The sequence below is a fragment of the Amblyomma maculatum genome, chromosome 5, assembly GCF_055883805.1.
Source record: "Amblyomma maculatum isolate TAMU_Amacu chromosome 5, ASM5588380v1, whole genome shotgun sequence".
NCBI classification, from domain to species: domain Eukaryota; kingdom Metazoa; phylum Arthropoda; class Arachnida; order Ixodida; family Ixodidae; genus Amblyomma; species Amblyomma maculatum.
In genome coordinates, this window is record NC_139348.1 from 114,272,161 (window position 1) to 114,296,994 (window position 24,834).

General features: G+C 42.5%; 1 protein-coding gene across 1 annotated transcript; it reads right to left on the reverse strand.

Annotated features, from left to right (window-relative positions):
* Positions 1–247: 247 nt before the first annotated feature.
* LOC146189258 (uncharacterized) lies at positions 248–23,680 on the reverse strand. The gene is made up of 6 exons (XM_084603233.1): positions 23,660–23,680; positions 19,683–19,844; positions 15,575–15,728; positions 14,601–14,818; positions 4,432–4,587; positions 248–382 (listed from the first exon to the last, which is right to left on the reverse strand). The coding sequence occupies exons 1-6, from the start codon at positions 23,678–23,680 to the stop codon at positions 248–250; spliced, it is 846 nt and encodes a 281-aa protein (XP_084459359.1).
* Positions 23,681–24,834: the final 1,154 nt, after the last annotated feature.

A 24,834-nucleotide genomic window follows, 5' to 3' on the forward strand; every position in this document is an offset into this window, starting at 1 on the left:
AGGTGTACTTGTTTGCATTAAGAAGTTCGTACTGGTAGTGTAAATGGCATCCTTCCTCGCTCAAATAAGTGTGGTTTGACGCATAGTTTCAGGGAAACGTAAAAACAGTACAAATAAAAGAGTTGCTTTCATACTACTGCATCGTATGTGAAATGATCGTTTTTCCCTGCCATCTTTTGCGAATGGCGTAAGGGAGAAAATAGATTGCGAATGCAACTTTCGCGAGGAGGAAATATCAAGTAGAGCCTTACATCCATTTTATGCGCTTGCGAAGCGTCACATTCATCTGACGGCTCATGTAGGCTGCAATCATCAAAGTGTACAAGTTTTCATTTCCGAAGTAAAATTCTCCAATTTCTTCACCACTGCAGAACTTGCCAGCCTATCGACAAAGAAAACCACCGAAAGTTATTGTTTCAGTTGCCTAGTGAAAAGAGTTAAAAGGGTGACAGGTGGTACAGCCATATGATTAAAAACATTTAGTGCCACAAACCGTGTAGGTAGGAAGGAATAAAAAGTACAAAACAAAAACTATTCGTATTTTTATGAAACCTGATTATGAAAGCAGCCATCCTTCTTTTATTGTTATGCAATATTTCTGTTTTTTATTAGGTGCCTATTTATTACAAATTGTACATCTATAAACGGATGCACCTCTAAAAAAAGTGGCAGATACCGCTCGAAACCATCGGCCGATCTTCGGATGCATCGGCTACTCCAAAGAAGGTGTGCCGAACTCCATTTTGCCTGCGACATCCTTTGCCACATGGGAAGTCACTATTTCCTGCTGAACGGTCCTTATAGAGGCAAAAGTCATTTTTTTAGAGTTGAATCGTACTGCCATGCTAAACTGTCCTCTGAATCCCGATTATAGCGTTTGTTCCTGCCCTTTAGAAGTTAAAGCGATTGACCGAGTCTCATAAGCTGACTAAGACAAAAGTACCTGCGCATGTCTATTAGTTCCCTGAACTGCTCTGCTACACTTCCTCTAAGAAACACCAGGGCCCGCTTGCACAAACGATGTTAAGACTGTCTTAGCTAAGTCCAGAAATTAACTGGAGTCTTAAGAATAGGCCGCTAGCATGGCTGCTTAAGACTGGAGCCAAGACTGGGCTTCAGTCTTGACTTGAATAAGTCGCTTGCAAGATTACGACTCTAGTGCCGTCTTAGTTAAGACACAAGGACGGCAAGATGTAAATGACAACGTTTACATCTCAAAGCTAGGACGGTGCCAGCACGTCCCTGCTTTCCCCTATTTCGCTACTTAGGTACCTGCCGTCCTTGTGTCTTAACTAAGACGGCCCTAGAGTCGTAATCTTGCAAGCGACTTATTCAAGTCAAGACTGAAGCCCAGTCTGGGCTCCAGTCTTAAGCAGCCATGCTAGCGGCCTATCCTTAAGACTCCAGTTAAGTCTGGACTTAGCTAAGACAGTCTTAACATCGTTTGTGCAAGCGGGCCCTGGTCAAATGTTGCCCGCCAAAATACGTTATCAGTCGCTCAGTTTACCTACGTTGTGCCTCTTGCAAGGAAATTTGCCGTACGCAAATTAAAATGTGATGCGACGATCTATAAATGCATCAAACAGACAAAAATAAACCAGTATATGACAGCGTTCTTTGTGTGTGGTGGTTTGCTCTGCCTTCTTTCCAGGAAACTGAACAGAATAAGGCGCTAACCACATGAGGCTACTATTCCTGGCGAAACGCCGCGGTACGACGCCGTGTGGAGAACAGAACGTGGCTCTAACACTGCCGCTCGTCACGCCGCTTAGATTCTGAGTTTGTAGAAAATTTAGCCCGTCGGCCGGAAGCACCTCGCGAGGCAGCCAATAGCAGAAGGCCTCGTAGATAAGAAACTTCCGTTCTAGCTTTTCAAGGAGTGAATTTGGTTTCTATCGCTGCTTGAGCAAACAATATGCAGACGCTTACTGCGTGTAAGCCATACATAGGTGTTCATCAAAATACCTCAGTGAAACATGGTAGGATAATGAAAGGCAGGGAAGGCTATTGCAACTAGATAATAATTATTAACGACAGGAGCAGAAGAAATCTACTTATAGCAAGCCGCTGCATATCAGCGCTAAAATGTGACGCTTTACCAGAATTTTCATCAATGCTTTTATTGTGCTACCTGTGTTTAGCGTTGAAACCAGCATACTAAAACGAATGACCGACGGCGAGGCAGAGGCAAGAAAGCAATGCAAATAATGCGCAGCTCAGTCGACAAATTTCGTTGCTTTTTGTTGATGACCCTGTGGGTACAGGAGATTAAGTTGTCGATCGACGTATGCCAAGGAATATAGCCTCATACGGCTGCCGCTTAATGACTGAGAAGGCAAACGAAGTAAAGAACCATGGCATAGCACAGCATAAAACTCGAGGGAAAAGAGTTTGACTGCAATAGCGCTCGTCATCTAGTAACAGTGAAAGCAGAGTCGCCCGTCTATACACAAAGTGTTCTTTACAAGAAGCTTCTTGGAGTCAACGTCATCGACGTCTTAGTAACATATACGGCGAGCTTAAGCGCGCGTTGAAAGGGAGTTGTAAGAGTGTGCGTTAAGAAAATACAAGTTATTGCATTTCATATTCATTCATTCACGAGCTCATCTGATTCAGGGTAAGCATAAGCGACGCGCTCATTTGATTCAGGGTAAGCATCAGCCACGCCTGAAGAAGCAGTGGTATAGGCCAACGGTTAGTTCTCTATTGCTGCTAGCCGGTAGCAAGGGAGAACTAGACGAAACACTACCTTCTATATGTGTTTTCAACTCTCATGGACTCACAGCTGTCCGTTGCTGTGCGTTCAATATGCATAAAAAAGGAGGAACACAGTGGTTCAGGGCTATGTAACTACCGGGCATAAGGTACACGGAGTGAACCAGCTTTTCTGGCTAATACCGGAATTTGGAACGCTGTCTTTATCATCAGGGTTTATTCCTTCGTTTTGCAAGTACAAATAGACTGCATCGCAAGCAGCACGATTTTTCTTAAGGAGCAACACGTTTGAATACAAACGTAAGCGATAAATGAAAATAAAAAAAAATTATGTGCTTTGAAAATGATGCTATATACAACTGTGGCCCATTTTAATCGATGGCAGATTATAACGACAGCAGTGATTCGAGCGCTAACAAATTGTTTAAATTAAAGACGTACTCTTCGACCCCGCCATGGGGAGGGGGGGGGGCGGGGAGGCTTGTTGACAGCCATAGTCATGTGGTTGTAAAGCATAGATATATCGGCTCGAACGAAATCTAGAGGTTCAGTTCCTGGTGAGAGGCTTCGTTAGTGTTTATTTGTGCGCCCTTTGATGTGTACGTCTGAGCGTACAGTGAGAATATATACCTCATAATACCGCTGTGAATATTATGCTGAATTGGTTCTTTTCTTTAAAACCTGTTCCCATGGACTGTCATATTCATTCTTAAGAGCACCAACAGTTCAATTATTTACAGTTTGTGCATAAAAGGACGATATCAATTTGCTTGTTACTTCCGAATGGACTAACTTTTTACCACTTTCTTTTCATGTGTGTATATTAACCAGAGACAATTAGATGAATAGTTAAACGTTGTAAGGCTTAGCGCACATATACAGCTTGTCTGAAGACCAATATTCCTTGTAGCTGCGGCTACTTCATAGGCCTGATTATTGTCGTGTAGAATTTATCAGCAGTGGGCGTGAGAAACCAAGGTGGCCAAATCCGCCTCCGCTGGGGAAATGTTCTTTCGGTAGTGTGGTGGGCACCAAGCCGAAGTTCTGGTATAGGAATGCGTTCTCATCAACATGACCATTTGTTTATCATATAAAAGCATGAGGTCCTGCAAGATTGAATGCATGGCTGTTGCGGGAGGCAAATGGACCAATTTTATGACATCGCTGCATAATGTTGTTCCGCTGTCCCTATTGCTTCAAAATTAGGTGGCTTGCATTTGGATTTGTAGAGCTATCAATTATCCCATCTTATTGCTGGAGACTGGAAGACAACTTTATCTGTTTGAATGGACGAAGAATGTGACATTAGTGTGAAACTTTTACGGCAGATTATATATCACTATGAGTGCAGGCGAAGCATCGTTGTTTCATTGCGTAATCCCTCGCTTCCCTCCGCTCGCTTTTTTCTTTCTTATCATGTAATTGTTGTATCAGTGCGGCTACGTTTATCATCAGGCTGTGCCTGCTGTGAATTATCGTGAATGTATTATCTCACTTTAAAAATAAACGAAGAATACGTGTGCTAAGTTTGTGTAAAAATTTTCAGAGCATGAGTTCCTCCCTGCGCATAACATGTCGGGACTCCTTAAATTGAGTTTGACAGTATTGTTAAATTTAATTAATAATTTATAATTTTTTATATGACTCGAGCTTTAATTTTATGAGCTATTCAGGAATGAAAAATGCAGACAAGCAAATGGTTAGAGAAGAGCATACCTCGGATGCTGAAATCCCGTTTCCATGTACGACTACCGCTTTCTCCTGCAGAACCTCGCGGAGCATGTTTTCTGGGTAATGAAGAAGTCCAAACAGGTCGCTGTTGTCGCGACGAATCATGCTCCACACTTTCCGCTCGGCGACGCCTTGAGAATGCTGCGTCACATTGTTAATGAAGACAATATATTTATTTCACTAGGTAGGAATACCAACTCCACATACGTTCCTCAGTATAGAAGGAAAGGAAGAGGAAAGTGGTATAATGAAAACGAATTAGAATGTGCCAAACCAAATACAAAAAATTACGAGGGACTTTAGCGACTAATGTAGTGAATGGTGTAAGCCCGAGTGCCGCATTTTGCTACGCAACTCGTACTAATTAGTAAATAACATTGAGTTCTATGAAGGTTAATATTAAAAACCTTTATTTAGTTAAAATGGATTACTTGATGAGTCATAAATAGTAATTAAATAAATCCTAATTAGCAATTGATCCTTGATTGTCATATGGCCATAAAAGGCACACATTCGAACGTACTGTGTGGTGCTCTGTGATTGATCGAGACCTCTATGACGCCATCATGCCTCGGCCAATCAAAGCCGCCGCAAAAGTGGGACACATTTTTTCCACGACAATTTGACCCATTAAAAGCTTTCGCCTTAAAAGAAGTAAAGATATATAGAGAAGGCTTATTTGGCCATCCAGCGCCCTCGCACCAATGGGAAGCGTCAACATTCAAGACGCTATATGCCTTGTCGATTGTTTCTCGTTACCAGTGCCTTCGCTTTTATTTTCCCTCCTTCATTGCTATAATATGTTTTCTGCCTTGTATTCTACTCTTTTTTTCCTCATCTCATTTTAGCTTTTTTATCGTTTGTAATTTTCATAGTGGCGGCCATAGAGGGGCTTATTGCCATTCCCTGAAAACTGCAGCAACAGAAGTTCCGGGTGCGTCACTAAAAATAAAACAACAAAAATGAAATCAATAAATCTATATGTCTTGTGAGTATACTGTGCAGTACATAAACTGAAATGCATACACAAAAAATAGTTTGCTGGATGAAAATTGCTAGCAGTAATCCTCTGATCATTCCAGTTGCGTTAGTCGCACCAACTTTATCACGTTCAATCAAAAAGTATAAAAGCGCATTTAAAGCTCGCACTTCTCGTCGCCGGCCCAACGGTTAAATACCATGTGCCTGATTCTTGTGCGTGCTTTTTTTTTTTTTTTATTCACAACATTCCAACAAATTACCAACATTTTACCTGTGGTGGTGTGCTCTCCTTTAGGTTGTATATTTTCTTAATAGCCCCAAGACCATCCGCGAACACAACCAGGATGTGTCGGTATGACAACGGCTACTCTACACAATTAAATACACCGTAATCAATTCCTGTCGTCTTTGAATGTCTGTTACCTTTAGGTTCCGGTAAGAGGCACCTCTCAGCAACAATCGCCGTTTAACTCGCGTTTAACTCTTCTAAAGGAATTATGCCGCGTCGATATTTAAGTTAAAAATTCCACCTGCCAACGATGGCGCGACGGATGCTACCAATTTATTGAGCTCTTTACTGTAGATAATTTCATTAGAGAAAACTATTTTCTCAATAGTGAATTTCAATTTCCGTACTGCACTTTAGGCTCAAACAAAACGTAATGGTGTGTTTTATTTTTTTATTGACGAGGCCGGAACTTCCGTTTCTGGATTTTTCGAGAAACCGAAATGCGCAGTAGAGGGTCCACCGCCGAAGAGATGAAGGGGCCTTTATGACATGCAACATACGTAATCATTCGTAATATCTTTAGATGTTATTAGTCTAATTTCTTTTATTAGTTCTGCTGTTTATGTTAATTTCAATATTATAGTTATTTTCTCTGGTAGGTTTAGTCTTAACAATTTTAATAATTGCTTCGTAATTTTAGTTGCAAATTGTTCATTTATCCGAGAAGCGATCATAATGCTTTATTTGCCCTACTACCTGGTGCTACCGCTTCGTGTACTTCGACAGTTTCAGTGCGGCTTCTTTCCTTGGACACACAGCAACAGCCGCACTGCCGAAGACAGCATGCGCCAGAGCTGGGTTAAAGAGCCTCATCACCTCGGGTCCCTTTCAGGGGAAAACCAGAGGTAGCTGTCATACGTGACTAGAGAAATATATGCTCAGGTTCGAAAAAGACTGAAGACAGTTCCAATTCTGAAAAATATGCACCGAAACACAAGGTGCGCAGGGCACACAGAGTCAAAGTAATAAGAAAAAGACTATGAGGGGCAGACTCAGCCCTATAAACGACCGTAATGACAGTAATGAATCGGGACTACGAGGCGGGGGTCACCGCATTGCTCAACATTAGAAACTCGCTCATAGCGGAAGAGGCTCCTCTGTCGTTAGCCTGCAGGAGCACCAGAAGCCAAATTCGCACTTTGCGACAGTAGGATAGCAGTAACAAATTTTAATACGGGGATAGTTTTAAAAGAAGCACTTAAGATACTTGGACAATTGCTATTGGGTAGAGAGATCTCCATTATATGGGTCCCGGCTCACGAGGGGAGTCCATGACATGGGGCTGCTAACCGTCCCGCCCGAGATATTTACACCCGGGAGACCGTGGAATCCCACTTACCCGGGTTGAAGGATCCGTTCATCACGTACGCAGAAATCACTGTTGCACACAGGAATGAAAGATTAGACCCCCCGCCTCTAGATCGCGGTCTCTCACACCTAACGAGTGCAGAGACTGGAGAAAATTACAAGTACACCGATTATTTAAACCTTATCTATATGGAAAGGGAGAGGAACTACCAAACTTCTGCACCAAATGCGGGATAATAGCCAATCAGGATCATCTCGTTTGGGAATGCCCCGATTCTCTCGGGCATACTGATAGAATCAGAGAGAATGAAACCTCGGATGCCGAAGCAGCATGCTAGAGTAATCCGTCTGGCTCGGGACGCTTTGAGAAAGACGTCCCTCTGCTGTGCTCCCTCTCCCTTGGATGCCACCGAGAGTCTTCCTGAGGGAGCGGAGGGGCCTCTACATCGACGGCAGTAAAGTTTTCATGAACTTGAACTTCAGCGAGCTTTGGTGTGTTGCATTGAACAACATGACTAACGCATCGTTAATTTTTATGTAAAGGTTTTTAACATACCTTCACGTTTTTCTAAGCACTGAAGCGAGCCGCTACTGTTGCTTTAATTCCCACTTAAGCTTTGTGATTTTATCTGGGAATGTACGGACGGGTTAAGTCAAGCATTGTTATGCTGTGACGACAGTGAAAGCAATCCTGTTCCTCAGACAACAGCTGCGTCTTCGTACAAAACAGACTGGGACGAGTCAATGCGAAAACGCATGCGCGATCTTGAAAGAAGTAAAAAGTTCAAACTGAAGGACAGGCTGATTTGTTAACTGCCTTTAATGCCATCAAAGAATTACATCGACCAATAGAGGCAAAGTTTGCTAGCATGAATGAACGATTGCCGAACGTTTAGGCAAATACTAACATATTAGCCAACGTAGAGTATGGTCTACATAATGAGCAAGAAGTGTTGTGCAATTTTGCGCCGCAATATGCAGTTTTGCGCGCCCGCCTTGACGATACGGAAGACAGATTAAAGTGAAAAAAATTGAATTTTTCGCTGCATTCTTATAACAGGGAAACTGAAAATGAAACAAATTAAGTTGATGGCTATGCTAAAAGAACATATTGATCCAAATTTGTTTCACGATGGCATTGAGCATGCTGGTTGTATTGGCGGTTCCTATGGCGAAAATAATTTCTGACTGGTATTGAAACTAAAAAATTACGCGAAAACATTTTCTGCAACGCTTAAATAAACGGACCACGACATATAAGTCGTGGAGGATTATTCACTTGCAACCCGTCGTGCACGTCAAAGGTTCAGAGTTTTACATTTTGCTGGGGAGTTCATTTAGATATAGCGGTATAGCCCTGCCATCGATGCACCCCTGGAGCCTCGTCGTAGCCGCAGCCTCGCTGGACTCCGGCCAATGCTGGTTACCATGCCGCTGCCGACTGCGTCTCATGATCATCATCGTCATGGCCATCATCAGCCTGAATATACTCACTGCAGGGCGAAGGCCTCTCCCATATTTCTCCACTTAACCCGGTTCTGTGCTAGCTGCATCCACTTGACCCCTGCGAACTTCTTAACCTCATCCGCCCACCTAACTTTCTGTCGCCCCCTGCTACGCTTTCCTTCCCTTGGAATCCAGTTTGTTACCCTAAGCGACCATCAGTTATCCTCTCTTCGTACTACATGTCCTGCCCATGCCCATTTCTTCTTCTTAATTTCCACTAGTATGTCGGTAACATGAGTTATTTCTCTGACCCACTCTGCACGCTTCCTATCTCTTAATGTTACCCCTACCATTTTTCGTTCCATAGCCCTCTGGGTTGTCCTCAACTTGAGTAGAACTCTCTTGGTTAGCCTCCACGTTTCAGCCCCATAGGTGAGCTTCTCGGCTCTTCGTCAGGCGACATCCGCCCTTTATCCACCACACCGGGAACCCCCTCCTTTCGCTGGCACAACCTGAGAGGACGTTGACGAGTGGCTCCACCGTTACGAACAGGTGAGCTGCTGCAATCGTTGAGACTCCGCCATTAAGCTCAACAACCATTAAGCTCAACAACAGCCCTTGCTCGGTGTTAAAACCAAGAGGACACGCTGACAACATGGGGAGGGGGGGGGGTAGGGGGAGAGGGGGAGCTTTGGTAATAAATAAACAGTGTTCCGGAGACTATTCAGTGCGCACGAAATCGAGCAGACCCTCGTCCATCGTGCCAAACTGCCTAGCAAGACATTCACAAAATACACGTAATAAAGAAACATGGCTTTATGAGAGCATTCACAATTCCGAAATATTTCAATGCCCTAAAGCCTATAATGTGAATCATTATGACAGAAAAGGTTGGCACGACGCTGGGACGTTGATAGCTCTATCTCAGAGCATTATATTTTTCCAACTAAGTGTTGAAATTAATCTAAAAGTTGTTTAGGTTTGCGCGACTATTTCACATTTACACTTCATACTTTGTAACTGCAACCGGCCACCAAACGTTGCACCAAATTTTGTGAAGAACTTGCATGACAATCAGACCTACGTTCTGCACCGCTATTCTCCTTTTCAGTACTTTTGTTAGGAGATTTTTGGTTTCCAATATTGACTGGTTTGGCCCTTTTTCCCTTGTTAAACCTGCTACATTAAAATATATTTATGTTTAGTCATATGTGCTTGCTTTAACTTCACACTGTAAGTAAAGTGGGTACCCTATTTGCGCACCGCAGAGTGCTCCAATATGCTAGATTTGATTTTAAGCCCTCATACAAAGATTTGGTGCAGTATTTTTACTTATGTAAACAAAGCAATCATCTATTTTTTCAGTTCAAAACTCTTCTCTGTCCCCAACGTTATGCATGGGAGAATAAACTTATCCTAAACTGCAGCAGAGTTGAGTAGGATGCGATCAATGAAAAGCTTAGTAAATATCTGGGTATATATATCAAACAGTTTTATAGAAGTGTATACGAAAACTGGAACCTATTCACTAACAAGTTCAAAAACGCTAAGACGCGCACGTGCCTACCAGAAGCCTTTGGTATAACACCAAATTACCCTGGCACTCAAACACCCTAAAATGCCTTTAAATAAAAAATAGGACTTTTTAGTGATGCAAAGATGTTTATTTCTTTTTATTGCTTTGAAAAGTACAGCTAGGTTGAAGATGACTATAAAAAACACTTCGCTAAGAAAAAGATCACATTTTTAGCAATACTGTGCCGCTAATATTGTTTGAGTCAAACCAATTCTGAAACATTGTAATTCCCAATTGCAGTCGCCAGATTGTTTTCAGCAATTATTGTGGTCGCCAGATTGTTTTCAGCAATTATTGTGGTGAGCCAATCCTTCGGTCAAGTGTGCCTCAATATTTAACGTTGTGTTTTCAAATAGCGCTTGCTTCTCCACTGCAACCGCAACATTTCATGTTCCCTGTAGCAATTCTGTACCTACAGACCCAGTTACTGACCCTGCCGGCATTTTAAAATTAATTGATTCTTTAAAAATATCCTCTTCTTGTGCTTGTGACATTATATACAAGTTCCTTAAACAGACTAAAATCTGTTGTTTATACTTCGCTAAAGTATTCCAGCCCACCCTCTACCATGATATGTTACCACTGCAATGGAAGGCCACAAAGGTGGTTTTCTTGCATAGGTGTGGTAAAAGAGTCGTCTTAAACTATCGACACATTTCGCAAACAAGCATTCATGTACCCTTGGAACGCATCTTAAGTTGAAATATATTTTAACATTTTATTATCAATTTAGTTTCACCTTTGTTCAATACGGTACTTCTCGATCACTCACATAGGTGAAACGTAGCTCTTACAATTCACTCATTCATTAAATGCCATATCAGGCAACATATCTTAATATAGACTATTTTTTCCTTGACTTTGCTAAAGCTTTTGTAAAGTTAACAACAAACTCCTAATGCTTTATCTTTATGCACTAAAACTGGATTTTGACAAAATAACATGCCTTAAATGTTTTTTCACTAATCGTTCTCAATATGGTAATAATAGCGGCCTTGAATCTCAATTATAAATGTAACGTCGGGAGAGCCTCTGGGCTATGTTCTGAGTTCTGCACGTTTTCTAATATACATATATTAACGATCTGCCAAAGTGCATGTCATCGCGCATACACTTCTACGACGACCACTGTGTCGTATATCGTGAAGTTAACAGTGATGGTGACAGGCTGGCCCTCGAAATAGACCTAAATAGCATCTTTATTCGATGCACAATGGGGCCAATGCAATTAAATAGCAAAATTCAAACTGGCGAGCATATCAAGACGTGCAGGTTGTGCACTCTTTTGTAAACGTGGAGAGATTACGCGTTTTGAGAAATTTGCATGCCAGCGTTTTCTATCGTGAAGCGGCTTCTTTTAAGACATGCATAGGGAAGCCTCACTGATGTGCTTGTCATCTTGCTGAAGCCAACTATTCTGGTGCATCTTTCTATGCAGAAAAATAATTTTTAGTGTTCGTGTTGTCGGTCCATATTTGCGTAAGGGTGTAGGTCCAACTACACATTGTACAGCGTCTAACTTGGGTCTGTTTATCGTATCAATATTTTGTGCCCACTAATATCGCCATAAAATTGAAAGGCTCATAGTCACCCCATAAATACCTATGCTAAGCGCACGTTAGTTTACTTGCGGCAAAACATCACTAAAACTCCGATTCCAATGAAATTACACTTTTATAAATCCCGTCTGCTCCAAACTATATTACTCAACATCAATCTGGAATTATAACGATTCTACCTTGAATACTGCTCTTGAATTTATTCAGAATAACACTGTTCGTTCATTTTTTCTAATTATAACCGCATCGCCTGAATTACTACTATAAAGGCCAGGCTGTCCCTGTCCTGTCTGTCACTTCGACGGAAATTGCTTCGCTTTTCTCTATTTAACATGGTTTATCATCATCACTACTTGCACAGCCATTTTACACCAGCGCAAACGTACCTTCCTTTTAGAGTTGGTCACCAGCACAAAGTGCACGTTAGTCACCGCTCACAAAAAAAAAAGCTTTATTATTCGTTGATGCCACGTATCAAATGACTGGAACCACCTCTTCGTAGACACTCTGTGAATAAATGATTTCGATCTCTTTCGTCGCCATTGTCAGTATTTTCATTTCGTGGCTTTGTTTAGTGTTCTTTAAATGTAAGCCGTTTATTACTCTCTTTTAATCCCTTTTTAATGCTAATGAAGTTTTGTTTGTAATTTTCTGGTCTCCTACGTTATTGCTGAAAAATGTTATACTGCTTACATTATGCCATCAGCAATTTGCTAGTGTTTTTATTGTGTTTATTTTCTTATGAAAAATTCTGTTTGGGCTTGTTTCTAAGACAGCTGTTTTGTTTTTAAGATTTACGTAACCCCACTCTGCTTATTAATCCCTAGATGAGTGAGGGTATGGAAAATAAATAAATATACCAATTTTTCCTACACTTGCACATTGAAACTGCCTGGAGTGTCGAATCAACCCAGTGAGAATGAACAACTTCCTTGCCTATAAATGGCTTGCGCTTTAGGAAACTGCGTACGATTATGTTCGTTTTTGTAGTGATTACTAGAACAGTTTGTGTAGATGTGTATTTTATATCTGTTTCACTCGTATGCATTTGCGTTTTTAGTCTTCTCTCTACAGGATGTTCAGTTTCTCAACAATTTCTTTAAGGGCTATTATATGCATTGTTTTGGGATAGGTGACCGTGCTTCACCTATTTTCCAGGCTGCTTTCGTAAGCTGGTCGGCTTTATAATTGCCTATATTTCCATTCTTTCTATTTTGATGCATATGAGTTGAATTTGTCTTTTATTTCTTGTAGTTTCTCATTTATTGCTTGCTCAAAAAGATTTATGTGTTTGCACAGTCATTGCAAACACTGAAAATAGCAAGTCAGTTTTGAAAAAGACTCCCAATTTGGCAGAGCGGATAGTGCAGCGTACCAATCTAAGATGACATCTGAACGAGAAAAAAAAAATTATCCTTCGGCACCTTCCATTTACACCTCTGCTTCCCACCGTTTTGCCTGAACCCTCCAATCACTAAGCATAAACAGCGTGGTTGGGCCAAGAACATTTGCCCTCGCCCCATATCCAGTCGCAGCGGTCCACAGCACAGTTCTCGCACTCAAACAAACGATCAATAGTGCTTCCTTTTGCAGGTTCGTAGTCACCGACACCGTGGAAATTCAAAAATATTTATTCCTAGAGCCTTGTCGGCCCTAATCAGCCTGGTCATTCATGAATGATCATCATGGCCCACTTCAAAAGGGCCTATAGGAGATCCGCTACTCCTCGCAACGGTTTATCCTCGGCTGGACATCCTGAATAGGAAACCTGACACGTGGTTCCGACAAAGTAGTGAATAGTTGATTCGACGTCACTCCACGGTTCCTTCTCGCGTGCTACACTTTCGCGACTTTTTTTAATGCGACCCGGAGAGAGCAGCCAATTGAGGTATGCTGAAAACGCACACCACCTTCCTATTCAGGGAATTGGGACTACTAACCCTCCAACAATGCGTCGGTGTGTGCGACGATGGGAGCTACGCGTGTTTTCCATCACTTCAGCTATTAACCTCAGCGGAAGCTTTCGCATTTATCTGATCGGCCGGTTAAAGTTAGTCTTTACAGCTTCTTATGTGCATCATTTCCGCTTAGTATTACTTTCGCCTCCACATATATGCATCAACATCAGGCTGGTTTGCTCTCCTACCAGGCCTTCAATTTTGCCAGTTTGTTGGAGTCCGGTTTTTGATGCCGTTTGTTGCATGCCGCGCTTAACACAACGGCAAATCCAAACAGTTCGTGCGACCTGCGGCGCTTTGTTAAACGTCTATTGGCCATGTTTTGGGGAGCGTCCTCTTCCAACATTTACCCTAATTATCATTTTCGGTAGACACGTAAAATGCATAAGAAAGGGCATCACCAGGCATTCTCGTGGAAAAAAGTAAAGCAATCCAATCGTCTATACATCTTCTCCGTGTCGTCCACCAGCATTCGTAAATGAATTTGCAAGAAAGGCAAAATAGACATCTCGACAAGCTAAATCTATCCGCAATTCCATATACTTCTGGCGGTTGCTATTATTTAGCCTCCTTGATTGTGCCTATGCCTGGCATAGCTAACCTGTAATTTATAAACAAAACTGCACTTAGCAGTATTACATTAAATAAAGACGGAAATCATACTCAAATCCCAGCCAGAATCGTCATCTAGTAGTCAGGCTATGGCAAACTCATGCACGTTCTTGGGGTTCAACGAACATGACGTTGCTAACAGCAAGTATGGCACAGTGTGATGCAGGAAAGCACAATGTCGCTGGGGTTTCACTTAGGTACTCCTCACATTACGGGTGTCGGCTGAGTGAAGGCAACACAATAACGGACGGGCCGCTAGAGGGTCTATACCCATGCACGTACATTTTTAACAAACTCTGTTTCCTTTCATTTCGAATTCCATTCCCAGATGTCGCATATTTGGAATTTTCCTTGGCCAGTATGGATTGCATCTCGAGGAGCGTAATTTCCGTCTACCACCTAAAATCCCCATTGTGTGCATTTACCTCCAACAGATGGGAGATGATGCTGTTCTTGAGGACGTAAACCTTTAGATGAGGCCTCGAAGCTATGTCTTCCACCGTGTTGATTTTTTCGAGCTTGTTTTTCACCAAAAGGCAGGCGCGCATCTGCCCTGAGAAGGCGTTCATGAGAACCACGATGGCCAACAACCAGACTGCGATGACGATCCGCAGCACAGTTTTTTCCGGCATTACTGCAGACGCTGCAAGATCGATTCGTATCAAGAAGTGTGCTGTATACGTCTTCCAGGGATACACCATTTAACCTGCCAGTGCAAATTAAGGATGGACGGTGCCAACTGAAACAAGAATTCGAGTGCCTTACCCTTGCACGTTGCAATGTACGAATGCATGCGCCTAACGCAACCATTTAGTGGCGTTAGGTAATACGTGAATATTTCGTGCAATACGCCCGTCACGTTTCAAAAAGTACGTCAATTAATGCCCAAATTCACTGGCACCCAGCCTTATCACTACTGTTTGTGTGAGACGAAATGCCCCTAGAATCATCGCAAATGATTGTACTCATACGAAAACGCTGCTTTCTTTCGGATTGTCGCAGGTGCAGCTGTTTTTAAAAATACAATCCGTGGATCTGGCATCGAGAGTAGCCGCAGGCCCACACTCCGGCACTAGCATGTGCAGAGCTCTCGCTGCATGAGTTCACAGAACGAAGACAAAATTCGCCCCCCACACACTAGAACTGCAATGTTACACTCCTCATAAAGTTCATGCTCGCTTGTTTTTGCACTGACAGTCGCAATGAAGAAAGCTCCAAAAAAGTAATGGGGCTTTGAAATCCAGCAATTACCATTTGGACGCGCAGTTGATAACAGCACTTCATTAAAAGTTATGGGTGTGTTGATACTCTCTTGTCCTCGGCTTCCATGCAATCGTGCTGTTACGTTCCCTAAATTACTAACTGCATACCAACAGCATATTACCATTTTAGCACGCACCTTCACAAAACATGTTCTCGAAGAGTGTCCAGAAGTACTTGTCCCAGGATTCGGCTGCTACTGTTCTGATTCTACGCATTCGTCCAGATGCAACGTCCAGGAAGGCCATCAAAATGCTCAAAAGAATGAGGAAAAGCAAAAGCATCATCCATACCTGTGGAAGAGGCATGTCAACACAGGAGCGACAGAATACATTAAATATTGTTGATACTTGCTGTAATTTGTTGAAACTAATTGTTCCATTCAGTATAGGGAATATCCTACGCTCGACCGTAACGGGGAATAAGCAAAAACATACCTACCGTAATTGCTTTTTAGAGTGATACGTATGAAATGATAAAATGGACCAGAAAAAGTAAATCGTCGCCACTCAACGAGTGCTTTGTAATTTGTGATGGCATTGCCTTTCATCCTGAAGCTTCACTGTCAGTTTCTAGTTGCTGCAAGAGACCTAAGTCATCACAAGTTGCTACATTGTCACTTTGCACACAAAAGAGCTGCCAGATATTCGCTGTTTTATAACTTAAATGAAGCCAATGTTTTGTTCTGAGCTGCAGCAGAAGCCTAAATGGTTGTTTCTGGACAAAAACTATTATGTTGCGATTTTTATGCTTCTATGATGTCACTCAATTGTGATGTCTAATTTCATGCACAACACTTGAAAGCGAAACAGTGTTTGAGAAAAATTTCATTTCTAAATTGTTCACTTAGTGCAGGCAAATTACACTATCCATATTTAGCAAGTTCGTACCCAAGATTTCAGATTAGGTATGCTCTTAAAGAATTGATTTTAATACCCGTTGTAAGTTTTTTACAGCTTATACAACTAATAAATAAGGATTTTTCTTGTATGTAAAACATATTCAATAAATTGCTGTATATTTTCTTCGGTCTTATAAACGTACCGTCTTTGCCAAAAGTAACCAGGCTGCTCCGACGGCTGCCGGAGCAAACGCGCGGCCGTGTGACGGCGTTGCGCTCGCTGTGGCTTATCGGTGCTCGTCACCTCCGAGGGTACAACAGCTGACGTAACTTCGCACCCTCACTCTCGCCCGTTGGATGATTAAAACTAGGCGCGTATGATGTGTGGGCTGCGGGTTTCACGTGTGCGAAGCCTGGTTGTGCCCAGCGAGGGCGCTCGTTATAGTGACGGGGCTATTCGCTCTTCTCGGCAACAGCCCAGAAGCCCATATTATAGGTCGCGTTTCTTGCTATATAATTATACGTGCTTGTGTTCTGTATTCCGCTGCTGAAACGTACCAGCACAATTGCGCTTTCCGGCGTGTTTGATGCACCTGTAAAATAGAGAATGATAACCCACCTCGAAATTTCAATGTGCCTTCTCGGGGGTGCCTTGCGTACTGCCAGTTTAAGGACCATGACTCCGGTACAAAGATATGGGAGAGCTTGTTAACCCTTTCAAGCCACCTTATCTCTCTTTTAGGATTGCAAAATTGTGTTAACCCTTTGAGGAGGCTGTGTATAAATAAATGCAATGATTGATTCTAAACAATTCTTGCATTTGCTTGTAGGTAAGTTTTGTTTTAAGCAACGAACTATAATGAAACCTTTCTCACGCTTAGCTATTAGATGCATATGATTACTTTCTCGTTCGCGGAACCCTTATTCCAGGGCAACACTGTCAGGCAAACCTAGCGTATATTCGTCCTAAAAACGAACAACCAAGGCTCACCGTATCTGCTATCACCTGCTTTTCTGTTTTCTGCATTTGCCGAGAAGAGCGAATAGGCCCGTCGCATACTGAGCGCCCTTGCTGGTCACAACCAGGCTTCGCATGCCTGAAACCGCAGCCCGCACATCATACGCACCTAGTTTTTATCATCCAATGGGCGAGAGTGAGGGTACGAAGTTACGTCAGCTGTTGTACCCTCGAAGCTGACGAGCCCCGATAAGCCACACCGAGCGCAACGCCGCCACACGGCCGCGCGCTTGCTCCGGCAGCCTTCGGATCAGCCTGGTTACTTTTGGCAAAGACGGTACTTGCGATTTGCGTGTTATGCAAGCTGGAATGCTAAGTAAGGTAAAAAAAACGAGAGTTATTAGCCATAACAAGGTCCGAGGTTAACTTGCGAGAGGGCCACGTCTCTACACAGCATTTAAGTAAGTTTAGCTTTGTTTCAATTATTTGCTAATTAAAACACAGAAGTTATGGTCACTAATGTTAACCAGGAGTATAATCATACAACTAAAGCTAGGCTTAGTTTTTCAAAGAAAATTTGGTTAGGGGGTAAAACTGGAAGGCAGAATCTTGATATCGGCGAAACGCATCGTCCCAGGCCGACAGTGGTTTCGCATTAAAGAGGTTTAATTTGAACTATTACGCTTAGGTAAATCGAAACAAACCTAATTAGGCATTGCAACGCGTAATTTTGCTGCTGCCTGTTTATACACATTCAGGCTTCATTTCTGAATCACTGCACAGGTTTAATCATTGTCTGTTAGGTATAATTACCTTTTACATTTGTCTAGCTGCGGTCATGCTACCGATGTAATGCGCGGACGTATTCTCCATTCTCAATTCTACTATGAAGAAGGACGGTCCACCATTCGAAACTGTTTGAATGAAATAGATAATCGGGAAAATTGTTTGACATCATGTTTCAGTATATATATGTATCAATGTATCATGTATCAATAGTTCACTGTAATTTTTACTGTACACTGATCATTGTCTTGCTTCGTTTATTTCTGACCGCAATCTTCCTTTTATTTTAAATGATTGTCCCTGCCTTTGAACATGTTCCAAATATTGTCTGACTTTTTGTATGCGTTTTGTACCCTGCCTGTAACGATCCCGCCCGGGATTGACAGTATTCCTAAATAAATAAATAAAATAAATATACTTATATGTATGTTTGTATACATTGTTACGTGGTGGCATAACAAGCGATGGAACACGGCGACGCAACAGAAACAGAAAGACGTGATGACATGACGATGAAATATGCTTTAATGGACAGCGGGCCTGGCGTGAGCGCTCCGCCCCGCGCCACTGCCCGCTTCGCCATCTCCGTAGCATTACCCGGGGCCACCGAGCGATCGCCCCGATTGATTGCTAGAAATCCAATGCATGGCGTGACGATGAACACAGACACAGGATTGGGACATGAAACGCTGGACACCACAATGAATGCGAAGATGGGAAGAATGCTTGCACCGCAGCATCAAGTCCAATCTTCACCGTTTGCCGAAGGCCAAGGCTCACGGACACGCCGAACGGCTTGGGCGGGGGTGCTGTCTTCGCTTGAGTGGTCGTGAGGTCACTTTGTCGTGGGGTCTATATGGTCGGTAGGGTCGGTTTTGGGCTCTTCCCGGTCGTCGTGTGTTGTGGTCAGAGTTGGGGACGAGGCTGGGGACAGCGGCTGGTCGGGTCTGAGCAAAAAGGGCTGGGGCAAAGCTGGGCGGCGATCTCCACGGGATTTCGGCAGATGGACCCGGCGTACGGCTGGCTTCGACAGTGCAAGGCGAGGATGCGAGAATGGGGATGAACCGCACCTTCACTAAATGTTACGTGGTGGCATGACAAGCGATGGAACACGGCGATACAACAGAAACAGAACGACGTGATGACATGATGATGAAATATGCTTTAATATCCAGCGGGCCTGGCGCAAGCGCTCCGCCCCGCGGCACTGCTCGCTTCGTCATCTTCGAAGCATTATATATATATATATATATATATATATATATATATATATATATATATATATATATATATATATATATATATATATATATATATATATATATATATATTACAATGGTAACCGTCCCTAGTACGCCCCATTTAGGGGTGGGACCAGGGTGGAATTAGGTTGACTGCCGTCTTGGGTGGCATCACTTGACCTAGGGCGGGCCTTCGGGCGGCCGCCATCTTGGGTGGCATAACGTCAGTTAGGGTGAGCTACAGGGTGGCCACATATTTTGTGGCTACGGTGGCAGCCCACCATGGTGACGACTTCAGAGTTCAAGGAATTCTAATCGAAGCCCTTAGTGGTCACATGATCGCCCCGGAGAAACCGGCGCAGATTCATAAAATGTGAACAATAACTGCTAACGCCATTTGAAAGATCGCCCGTTCGCTCACCTGTGTGTCAAACGTCATCAAATAACCAGCCAAATTGGTGTCCCGAGTTCGATTTCTGCCTGCCAAGATTCCAACTCCCATGTGAAGGTTCGGTGGTGCTGGGTCGGCGAGAAGGTCCCGGTCAGGAGTTCTCGCAACGCCTGGGAACGTCATATCGATAACCTGGAACAGAAAGAAGGACGGAGAATATGTACACTATGGGTTAGGATGAAGACGGTGCCACTGTATACATTAAAGCCAAATGAGCGTTCACAAGCTATGGCATCTGTTCGGCTAGGCTTTGTCTAGCAGGTAGATAAATAAAGCCCAATTTTAGGCGCAGGTAAATGTTTGTAGGGGGTGTTGGATTACAAATCAACATTGGATTCATTAAACACAGAAGGAGCTATAGTCTGCTCTACCTACAATCTACAGACGAAGCCACTACAATAAAATGTGTGTGTTCTGGAAACTTGCGTTTGCAAGAGTAATTTGACATAGGGGATCAAAACGCTTCAGTTTCTAAGAAATGAACGCTTAGAAACGTCATTCCTATTTCAGTCAATTCCTGAACCAGTACTGTCTAGAAGACAACAAAATTACGTTCTTCCGGCGTTATCCACATGGACGCTGATGCTTGTGGACAATGCTGCGTTACGGTCTTGGTTCCTCTATTTTGGGAAACTTCCCAGATGAGAGAGATATAGACCTTATTATAGTTTAGATAGGGCTGTTAGGCAGGAACAACTTGATTTAGACTGGGGGATGATTGACAGCTCGATTGGGCTAAGCGAAGCGTTTGCAGTGGCCAGTGTTGAAGGATATATATACACACGCTGCCAACTACAATGATGATGAAGAAGGCCAAAGAACTGTATATGGCAAAAGACAGCCGCTACGGCGATTACGTGCACCAGAATGAGTACGCGAGTTTATTGAGGAGATGAATTTATAGGGGGTACTTAATCTCAACGTTTCAGGATGTAAGATGAACTCGTTGAGCCCTCGTATGTGGCTCCACTTGTGAATTCTTTAAAGCGTTAACATAGTACACATTAAGCGAACAAGCTTTGTGAAATGCTGCTTGAATTTTCATATATAGTACCACTTTAACCCAGCCTTATGGTCGTTCCTGCATGCGGGCCTCAGGGGGTTTAATAGCGATCTGATGTGATCAAAGAAGCTCCGACTCCTGGAAAAGGATGTCATCAAGATGCTTATCGCATTAAACTCAGCATCTTGAAATTTTTCTCTTTAGGCCCTTCAGATATTTAGGTGATACTTTGTTATTATGAGAATAAATATTCTTGTTTGCAGTTTATTCCTTTAAATACATCAGTATGTCTTCGACTGAAAGGCTCGGGACAGCACAGAATAATGTGCACCAGCTTGTCTGAGCGCCCCTATACTGCATCTCTGCTTGACATGGCATCCGCGAGCCAATATTCACTCATTATTAAAATGGATGATCAAACTGTATAAGAAAAATGGGGAAAAAACCAGATGTTAACAAGCAATCATTGTAAATGCCATGTCTACAATACCTACGAATAGGTTATCGTACAATGAAGTGGCGTGATGTCTGCGTGCTGAGAGAGTGAAAATGTTTTTGTAATGTATAGATCTCTATGCTAACCTCCATTTTGTGAATTGGCACAGTAAGAAGGTACTCCAGAAGTTCACTTGAAGCAGTCAGATCAGGCTGTCCTTGTAACAGAATCATAAAAATGTTTTTGTAATGTATACGCTTTATGCTAACCTCGGGTGTTCTAAAATGTAGGGAGATCTATAAAAAGGACTGTAAGAAATTGCTCCAGATCTTCACTTGAACCATTCGGATTAGGCTTCCCTCGTCACAGAAGCATGAAAATGTTTTCATAATGAGTAGAACTTTATGCAAACCTCAGCTTCTCTGAATTCTAGAGAGAGCCGCAAGTGACACAGTTCGAAAGTGCTCCACATATGTTCTCGAAACAAAGAACAGGCTTCACTTGTGACAGAGCAAAAAAATGTTTCCATAATGGATAGAGCTTTGTGCTAATCTCTGTCTTTCTCAATTCTCGTGAGATCTTAAACTGGCGCAGTAAGAAAGTGCTCCAGACGTTCACTTGAAACAATCAGATCAGGCTTCCCTTGCCACAGAACCATAAAATGTTTTCGCAATGCAAATAGCTTTATGCTAACCTCGGTTTTTCTGAATTCTAAAGCAATGTACATGTGGTGACACAGTAAGAGAGCGCTCCAGATGTTCACTTAAACACTCAGATGGCTTTCCTTGTCACACAAGCATAAATACGTTTCCGTAATTTATAGAGCTTTATGCTGACCTTGGTTTTTCTGAATTGGCACAGTAAAAAGGTGCTCCAGATGCTCACTTGAAACAATCAGATCAGTCTTTCCTTGTCACAGAAGCATGAAAACATTTTCGTAATGAATATATTTTTATGCTAACCTCGGTTTTTCTGAATTCTAGACAGATCTATAAGTTGCACAGTAAGAAAGGGCTCTAGACGTTCACTTGAAACAATCAGATGCTTCCCTTGTCACAGAAGCATGAAAATGTTTTCGTACCCTATATGGATTTATTCTAACCCCGGTTTTTCTCAATTCTAGAGAGATCTACAAGTGACACAGTAAGAAAGTGCTCCAGACGTTCACTTAAAACAATCTGATCAGGCTTTCCTTGTCACAAAAGCAAGAAAATGGTTTCGTAATGTTTATAGCTTTATGCTGACCTCGGTGTTTCTGAATTCTGAACAGGTCTCCAAGCGGCACAGTAACAAAGTGCTCCAGAGATTCACTTGAACAATCAGATTGCTTCCCTTGTCACAGAAGAATAAAATGTGTTCGTAGTGTAGAGAACTTTTCGCTAACCTAGTTTTGTTTTCAATTGCACAGAGATCTACAAATGCACAGTAAGAAAGTGATTCAGAATTTCACTTGCAGGAAAGTCACATCAGGTTTTCCCCGTCCCAAAATCATGAAAGTATAGTTTTGAAACGAATGGAGCGTTTTGCTAACTTCCATTTTTTAGCTCCTACGGATATCTACAAAAGCCACAGTAAAAACTGCTCTAGACGTTTACTTGTGTGAAGTTAGATCAGGCTCCCTTCATCAAGATCTACAAGTGGCGCATTAGAAGGTGCTCTAGACATTAATTTGAAACTGTATTATAATGGCTTCCCTTTTACACAAGTATGAAAATGTTTTCGCAATCTATAGTAATTTATGCTAACCTCACTTATCTCAATTCTAGAGAGATGTACAAGTGACACAATAAAAAAGTGCTCCACAGATTCATTTGAAACAAAGTCGTTTCAGGCGACCCCGTTACTGAAGCATGAAAGTATAGTTTGGTAACGTATGAAGCTTTATGGTAACTTCCGTTTTTCTCAATCCCAAGGGTATATACAAGTTTCTCACTAAGAAAATGATGCGTAACGGGGCCCTCGCGAGAGTTGACCAAGAATAAATTCGGCATCCTGATGAAGATCCTATATGGGGACGTGCATTCATGGTTTACCTATCACACGTAAAATGTGACGCACTGGGACCTTCATGTATTAAAACACATCCTAATTCCTTGTCAGTAAATCAAATTTTCCACATACGTTAGAAACGTGCGTTTTAGATTCCCTTCTAATAACTATATCAATGTTTTGTTTTGATGCAAGGTGATTTCAGTAACATGGTGAAAAACCTTCTGGTGCTCGGCTTAAGACATAGTGTCAGCCATACAGCTCAAATTGCAGTTCGACCTGGGAAGGCAAGACTTTACTCACACCTGCATCTGTAAATGCGACGTAGGTATAAGCACTACAATGTCGGGGTATGTCATGATATATATTGTTTCAGTTTTTAACTGTTCTTGAACTTTGAATATTTGTTATACTGCCTTCTTGTTGCCTATATTACTTTGCAGTATTTTGTATCCGACCCTGCTAAAGGGCTTTGTGAATTTGCAACATTTAAAAATAAATAAACAAACGTTCTCTTACATTATTCGCGATGTCAGCCATCAAACCATTTTTCCACGTGCCATTCGGACCAGGTGACCCGTAGGTTAGCACCGCCGGAAGATGGTAGCTGTAACTGCAGGAGGAGACAAGAAGGGGAGTAAAATGGCTTGAACAAACCTGAATTGACACTATTCTGCGTTACATAGAAGGAGAATGACGGCACAATATTGTGCCGTCGTGAAACAAGAATAGCAGAAGCAATGATGCTTGGGTGAAACGCTCCCCTTTTTAGCACACTGCCGCCAGCGCTGTGAGCAGAAACTTCCTATCCTGACTGTAGCAGGGAGTTTTCGAGAGGCGGAATGGCCAGGCGCTGTTTGGAATTGTCTTTTGTGATATTTTTATATCCCAGAAGACGGCACAGACTCCAGATTTGGGCACATCCTTCGAGATGAGAGGGTTAGATCGTGACCAAAACCTCTAGGACTCTTGGTTCCTGAGTCAGGCATGCTAACGCTAAGTCACAGTGGTGTGGCCTTTATAGCGCGTTGTAGAATACTTCCCCCATCTTAACCGTGGAATCCTCGTAGTTCGAATTTCGCAAAGAAATGACATTTTGTCTTTAGTATGTTTGAATATGAAATTTGTCTGTTGTACGTGCCTGATTCGATCAGAAGAAGTCGGATGTTCCTATCGTATGCGGCAGCGGCGATGCGAGACGAGCCCCAGCCTCAGCATTGCACTGGAATCGCCGCCATCAAATCTCGAAGATTCAATTAAGTCATCGAACATTCAGCTTAAAGAATGATTTTATTTATCCTTTATTGCCTAACACACAGCTGTTATTAATCAATGGCTACAGCCTCAGAATATCATGATACAATGTTTTAAGCAGCCCTATTTACTTCCAGGATGCGGTGCCGACTACTATAACTAATGCTACTGCTACTACCTCTAACGCTACGACCGGACGACGCCGATGGCTTGTCGACCGAATGATCTATATAAACGACCGCTTAAAATAAAGGCCATTCCTGCTTCAAGGACCTGCTCTTTGGTATACACCTCTGATGCATCAGCGTTCAAAGCACCCGAGTTTAGATTTACGTTGCTTTGCGCGGGAAAAATGTTTGCAATGGGCGCAAAACGCTGTGCAGCGGCACAATGCTTTATTTTCCAACCACAAAATTGCGACGTGTGGCTTCACTTGCTTA

Excerpts from the sequence above, each read along its gene's own strand:
- LOC146189258 (XM_084603233.1), bottom strand. The coding sequence starts at position 23,680 with ATGGCTGACATCGCGAATAAT. Across the intron at positions 4,588-14,600 it reads TCATCTCCCATCTGTTGGAG|CATTCTCAAGGCGTCGCCGA; the intron begins GTAAATGCACAC and ends AATGTGACGCAG. Across the intron at positions 383-4,431 it reads ACGGGATTTCAGCATCCGAG|GCTGGCAAGTTCTGCAGTGG; the intron begins GTATGCTCTTCT and ends CTTTGTCGATAG.